The following is a 7,557-nucleotide window of genomic DNA, read 5'->3' on the forward strand; positions in this document are numbered from 1 at the left end:
TGCCCATGTCAGAGTGGGGAAGAGGTAGAGAGGAATAACTGCAGGTTCATGGTAAGAAGAATGTGAAAGGATGGAAAGTATGGCATGAAGATGGTTGGTTCCTCAGCAATTCAGCTTGACTTCTCTGAAGGACTTCCCACATTTAATTTGAATCTGTTAGCCCTCTGTACTGTCCTGGATCTAAGTGAACATTTGCATGTTCTGTGTTCGCAACTCTTCCCCACTCTAGTGTAAAGGACACTTTTGCTCTCCTATTGCCCTCTAACATCAATTGCTATTGAAAATTATGCAAATTCCCATCACAAAGAGGCACATACACATGAAAATGTACATTGGATCTCCCTAAACCTTTGTGGTAGTGCCATCTGCTCTTTGGGATTATTTTTTTTCTTTTTTTCATTTTGACTTTTATTAGATTTACCTGTTTAAGCAAATAGAGAATACTTTTCTTTATACCATCTTTCACTTCTGCCTGGGGCAGGGGAACTAAGGTAGAGAGACGTGGAGAGAAAATACAGCAGTTCCAAGTGGAGCTATGTCTCCATTGGTCTTGTAGCAATTCTTGGTCTCCCTAGTGGGCATTTTAATACCTTTATAACCTTTAGGAGGTTATATTTGCCATGTTTGCAGTTACCAGACCTACATACTTTGCCTCATGATTCTTTTAAGTGTTCACTGCTGGGTGGATTTTGCCCAGTTTGGGGTTATAACTGCAGTTATTGGTTATTGTTTCCCTTCTCTGTTTACTGTTTTGTTCAAAGCTCACTCCCAGCAAAGCCTATCTTTCATTCAGTATCTAGAGATCTGGCACTAAAGCTCCTTACTCATTTAGGTAAGCAGTTGGCTATAGATGTATCTGGGAGGAAAAAAAATCACTGTTTTCATCAGTGCAAACCTGATGTTTATGAAAGTGATACCATAATTTAATATTGTCTAGAGCCAAATGCAGGGTGGATATGTGCTGTGGGAGCTTCCATTACGCACCACTGCCCACACATTACCTACTAACCTCCTTCAGCCCAGTGAACCTCACCCAGGTTTCTTCCTAAGCAGAAAGTGCTGGAGGGGCTGAATATTGTACACCAGTATTTATGTGATGGTCCATAGTTTCGGGATCAGGAAAATTATTCAGTCTCTTTTTCATAGGGATCTGCTTACATGTCCCAAAATGTCAATACATGGGCTTGCTGTACGTGATTGGCGTTTCTGCACACCTTCAGATAGAGGTGGTTCATTACATGTTGGGACTATTTGGGGACCTTTTCCTCATTTGTATTGTGGAGCTGTGGCCAAAGAAAAGCGCAGTCTTTGCTGGCCTCATCCTCTTTGGGAAGTCCTTGGTGTGCATTTGGGAAAATCCTAGTATCCTAGAATCATAGATTATCCTGAGTTGGAGGGGACCTACAAGGAACATCAAATTCTAACTCCTGACCCTGCACAGGACAACCCCAAGATTCACACCATGTATCAGAGTGTTGTCCAAACAGCAAGCTAAGCACCATATTCATGGGAAACCTTAAAAAATCCTTCAGTATCACACTGCTGTCTCCCCTATGTCGCCTTTACTCCATGGGGTGGGAGTAATAAGGTGTGTATGTTTGTATCAGGGTTCCCAGCAGCAGGGGTTTTCAGTCATACCCATTCTGGTCCCCCACAGGTCAGTGGAGCATCTCTGAATCCTCCTGTACATGACACTAACCACTGGGGATTTTCAATGAATGTTAGCAGTGTGGGTCAAGTAATACAGGGATTTTTCTCAAACAAATCCTTGATGATATTCCAGGGATGTTTTTCATTCTTCCTGAAAGACAAATCCTGGTCCTTTGGAAGTTTAGCCATTAGTTTCAAGGGTGGCAGGAGCTCACCCTTAGGACTGTAGCAGCAGGACTGTTAGAAGGCTCTAAAATTAGAAATAAAAGTTATGAACTTGTGAGTAATATTAATTTCATTGTCCAACTAAGCAAAGTGCTGAATCCTCTTAAGTTGACTTGTTATAAATTGCAAAACTAGAAATGAAGAAAATGAATGGATATTTAAGGAACTGAAGAGCAGTGAAAACAACAGATTTCCTTTTATTTGGTTGGGGTTTTTGTTACTTCTGCAGCTGTTCTGATCTCAATGGCAGGGCTTTTTCAAGAACTGAAAGAGCTCTTTTTCTTCTACATACAAAGGATGTTTAATTTAATTTTCTGTCACCCATTAATGTTGCAAAAGGAGATGCACATTCTTATTATTGCCTTTACCTCTTGCTTTGTATCCAGAAAAATTAAGATGAATTGCCATTGATACAGATGGCAAGGATATGGAGAAGACAGTCATGGTTTTGGGTTTGATTCTTTTAAGATTCCATGAAATCATCTAAAACAGAATGATTTTCGTGCTTTTATTTAGCACTATTGTTCTTTTCCTGTTTGGTAATAACAGAAATGCATAATGTATGTTCAGAAGGAAGCAAACAAAGACACTGGTTTCTTTTCAATCTCCTGTGGTAGTCGGGAATGTGATCTTTTCCTACAAAAAGGCAGTGGAAAAGATTCCTGGCAGACATGGTTCTTTTGGTCTAACTCCTGTGAATGTCCACTGTTCTCCAGTGTGGTACCTGGTTGTGGCTTTTGCCAGGGCAAAAGGAACTGGTTATATTTCCCTCTTAGAACTTTTTGTTTAATATACTGGTAGCAAATTGCGTGGCTAAAACATTTACATGGATTTATGTATAAAAATTTCTTCACCAAAAGGATTGTTAAGCATTGGAACAGGCAATTCAGGGCAGTGGTGGAGTCACCATTTAAAAGATTTGTAGCTGACACCTGGGGACATGGTCTAGTGATGGACCTGGCAGTGCTGAGTTAACACTTGGATTTGATGATCTTAAGGGTCTCTTCCAACCTAAATGATTCTATGATTTCACTTCCTCTGGGGATGTCTCACAAGGGATGCAGCAAGTCCTTAAAATGAGATTGTCTTTTCAACAGCACAGAGTGGGTTTATTGTTGGATTGAGGACCCTGGGAGCTGGTCGTGGTGTGCAGAAAAAACTAAAACCAAACCAAAACAAACCCCAAAAACTAACCAGGGAAAGTTTTATCTCCATTGCTTCACTGGTATGGCTTGGACTGTTCATCTGAAGATATGGCTATAGGTGGAAGATTGTGGTTTTTTGGTTTTTGGGCCACTTAGTTTTTGGCTGCCCTACTGGAGGGGTGCTTACAGCGATGGCTGTTATGATATGGGTATCTCCAAACCCTGCAAGGTTACCAGTAATCCATTCTCCTTTGTATTTATTCTGCTGCTTAAACTGGTATGTTTGACACCTCAGTAATTCATTACAGTAAGCATATTGATATCTACCACAGGTTGTAAACTTTCAATTGCTTTGCCCAAGACAGGGCTACATCTCCACAAAGTGGCAGCTTTTTATTCCACTCTCTGTTGATTTTGATTCACTAGTTTCTGAACCTACCCTTAGTTTAAAATTGTACTATTTGGTCTTGGCAATGGAAGAAACAAATAGTTTCATCTGTTTTTCTATTCATGGCTTTTGTGTCTTGCCCTGTGGGGCTTTTTTCCCCAAGTTTTAAATGTGGAGAATTTTAAAACTTTAAAAATAAGTGGCTCGTTGTGGATTATAAAGACTTAGACAGTGAATAATCATTTTCTATTCTTTCTTACAGATCATGGAGGAATTACTTATTTCTTCTTTTGTTGATATAAAATTAACCTTACCTAGGGGTTTGCATCATGAGATGCTTTCAGCATTAGTTTCCTATTAATCAAAGTATCAGGTTACCACTTGTTGGGGTTGAAAAGAAAGTGTTGATATTTAGGCATGTGAAATACATGATTAATTATTTGTTTGCATGTTAACAAAAATATGAATACTTATGTGTTCATAGTTCTGATATATATATATATCAAATTTCTATCAGTTAGACATGGGATAATCTCAAAGGATATAGATGGAGATATTATGCATTTTAAAATAATGTCTGGAAGCATATAAAGAAATGCAAGATGTTATGACTTATAATGGTTGGTCAGACAGGGTAAGTGTATAAAAGGGATGTAGGAAGGAAACATGCAATTAGGTGCACTCCAGGAAAACAGTCAATGATCCTTATGGGTCCCTTCCAGCTCAAGAATCTGGCAAACACACAGATTTTTTTGTGTGCTTTTAATTCATTCTAAGATCAAGCTACTTATGTAGAAAAAGAATCTTATGGCTACATTTGTGGATACCCGAGCCTGTATTCAAGTCTCCTGCCATGATGTGTCCTAATGAAGCTTAGAAGTTGGACTGTTATTTTTCTGTCATCAGGACAGATGAAGAGGTACCTCCAGGACTGCCTGGTGGATTGGTAAACACTGAAATGGAGTCAGTCTGTAAAGTGATAACCTTGGAAGAGACCACTTTAGACTTTTAACTTATGGTAACAGTTTTGTCCAAGTTCAGCTTCAGGAGCTGCTAAAAATGTGACGTTTAGTCAAAACTTCAAAGGTTTATAGTTTTATTTCTTTTCAACCCTGTTTTATTTTCTACAACAGGTTCTTCTGAGGCAAGTGGGAACACTGGACTTTTGGATCAAGTGGCAGCTTTGAAGTGGGTGCAGCAGAACATTGCTGGCTTTGGAGGAGACCCCAGCAGGGTTTCTTTGGGAGCTGACCGTGGTGGGGCAGATGTCACCAGCATTCACCTGCTCACAGAGACAGCGGATACTGACCTTTTCGGGAGGGTGTTGTTGATGGTAAGTTCCATCCCTGCTTCAACTTCAACTTCATTGTGAAAGGATGTTGATGCAGAGATGAGGATGTTGCAGTGTGTGGGTGCTGGTTTTATTTCATCCATACCTTGGCAGCACTAATAGGGCTGTTATTGCTATAGTTATTTTTCATCTCACCTGGGACTGCTATCTCCAAGAGCTGAGTGCTTCACCAGGATGTACAAGAGATGCACTTTGGTGTTTGATTTACTCATAGTAAGAATCTAATTTTCGTCACTGTGGTTTTTTGTGCATTATATAAATAACCTTGTTTCATAACTTACAGGTACAACAGCTTAGTTTCCATTCCATAAATACGTTTGTTGGTCAGCAGTCTTTAGACTTTAAAACTGATGAGCCAGATTTCTGCATGTTAAAGTATCCAATCTTTTTATCTGATCTTATGGCAGATTTCATTTAAAAGAAAAGGAAGTTTCAGAGAGTAAAAACGTGTTTACTGATGGGCTTATTTGCTGTCAGCTTGGACCATTTTCTCAGTCACTCCAAGTGATCCCTGTTTTTACAGCCTTTTCCATGCTGAACCTCAGGACTTTGAGATCAGTTTTGTCAGCGTCAATGCTGCCATTTATCTTTACAGCCTAAGATAAGAGTGGTGTGCTCTGAAATAAGGCTTAATCATCAGAGGAGGTTTATGTATCCAGCAGAAATGGTACTTGGACAAAACGATCTCTCTGCTAGCAGGGTTGACTTCAAACAGTGAGCAGGAGGATAGAATTCTTGGTTCAGGAAACCTAGGGCCCAATTAAATACAATCTTGTCTTGAAAACAATGACATATTAATTTTTCTTCAGTGTGACCTTGCTTTAGAAAACATAACTTGCCTTTTGCATCCCCATGGCTCAGTAATTTTAATTGCATCACTCTAGTGGGCAAGGCAAGAGGAATCATTGAAAATTGCTGCTCAGTAGTTGGGGTTTTTTTTTGTGTCATTGTCAGACAATTCTTCACACAGTTCCAAGATTTTTACTCAGCTCTTGGCATAGCAGTTAATTAGCCAAAAGACCCAGAGTTGTTTTCTCTCAGTTTCATCCTACTTTTACTCTGAAATCACAAACCCTTTACTGACATGGCTGAGGATGGGGCCCTGTGAAAGCTGTGGCAGGATACAGTGCAATTTACCAGTTGAGCAACTTGAGAAAGATAAATGCAAGAACCTCTTTGCTCATTGTTACTTCTGAATGTAGTTCCACATTACATCTTTTCTTTTATACAAAAAAGTCTAAACTCATTCTTTCTCCTGCAGCAGACCATTGAATAGTGGAAAACAGTGGCAAGTGCAATGAGCAGGCAGGTGCATCAGTTCTTTTCCACTTGCCTAGTGTTTGTAACAACAATTTTCTTCCTGGGACTGTGCAGACCACTGTCTTGTCAAAAACAGAATCTCCACTGATTTCAGAGAAGTATTAATTATTTATCCTGATAGCATCACAGTGGATGTAGTTTTCTTGTGAAATACACTGACAAAATGAAAAGCAAGCAACAGTAGCAGGAGCTTATAGCTTAAAAATATACTTGATTACCTTTTTTTTTCAAGTTTTTGTTTTTTATTAAATGCAACTGTTGGTTTACTCAGATTTCTCACTTACACCTACTGTAAAGGGATGTGTCTTGCTTTTGTTCCCAGACACCAAAATCATTGAATACTTTTAACTTTACTGTAAAAAAGGAGGTGAACACAGACTAAGAATCATAAAACTGAGAATATATACCAGATATAGCTTTTCTGAGGGAAAATACCATGAAGCAGTACAGCTCTTCTGCAAAAGTCAGCTTTGTGCTCTTTTTTTCGGTCTTTGCTATGCATGATAAAACCATACTGTTTCTGAGCATGCAGAGATGTATGAAACTTTCTTTACAAGAAGACAAGCACCTGAAACAACAAAATGCTTTTGAGTTTCTTATGTCTGCCCTATAATAGGGGTTTTTTTGGAACAGATCTGTAAACAGATTGTACAAAATCAATAAAAAGCTATCATGAGGACCCTTTATAATTTATTTCACGTTTCAGTAGTGTGATTATTAAAAAGTGGTATCACTGATTATGGTCTTGTTTTAAATGGTTTAAGGGCATTAACCTGGCATCTAACTTCATCTTTTGATTAATTGATTTATTTACCAGTGCAATTTTGATGTAGAAGAGTGGATCAATGGTGTGGATTTCAGGAAGCTGTGGAGGGCAGCTATGTTAGGTGTCCTCCCCAGGCGTTCCTGGCAGGTGTCAGGAGGAAAGCTCCCAGCCTTCTTCCACAAAACACAAGGGAGACACCATGTCCCTCCTGACCATGGGAGCAGATCAGCCAATACTGGAAAGAGAAAGTTTCTTGCCCTTCTGAAACTACTGCAGTCAGGTGCAGGGCTGTCTGACATGGACCATAAATATCCCTGATCCTGGTGATTAGCTACACTTTAGATTTCCTTTCTTCCCTCTTTTCCCATCTCCTTTTCTTCCCCTTTACCAGGCTCACTCCCTCTCAAACAAATCAACCAGCTCTGATTACTTTTTTTCCATTGATCCCAGTTTTGCTTCATCCCTACCCAAATTTGGTATTTCTGATATCAGGTCTTAGGTAGTCTCAGATTTGTATAGAATCGGCTCGGTGTTGTCGACCCTTGCAAGATCGTGTTTCCCTAAAGGTCCCTAATATATTCTTTCAGTTATTTGTGAGAAACAACCAGGCCTCATAGAATTTCCCCAAAACCATCTGTAAAATCCAGCCATCCCTATGGCACATGCAGTTAGTTTCTGTCACCTTCTCATGTCATTACTTGTGAGGGTGACT

At 39.5% G+C, this 7,557-nt stretch overlaps 1 protein-coding gene across 1 annotated transcript in view; it reads left to right on the forward strand.

Moving 5' to 3' along the window:
* The window catches only part of TG (thyroglobulin), a 148,117-nt gene that overhangs the window by 76,768 nt on the left and 63,792 nt on the right, over positions 1–7,557 (forward strand). Inside the window, exon 41 of the mRNA XM_027684390.1 lies at positions 4,542–4,741. Coding sequence (XP_027540191.1) covers positions 4,542–4,741 — 200 coding nt within the window. The remainder of the gene's footprint in view (positions 1–4,541; positions 4,742–7,557) is intronic.

This window comes from Neopelma chrysocephalum, unplaced genomic scaffold, assembly GCF_003984885.1.
Source record: "Neopelma chrysocephalum unplaced genomic scaffold, ASM398488v2 Primary Assembly neopelma1_66, whole genome shotgun sequence".
Classification (NCBI taxonomy): Eukaryota; Metazoa; Chordata; class Aves; order Passeriformes; family Pipridae; genus Neopelma; species Neopelma chrysocephalum.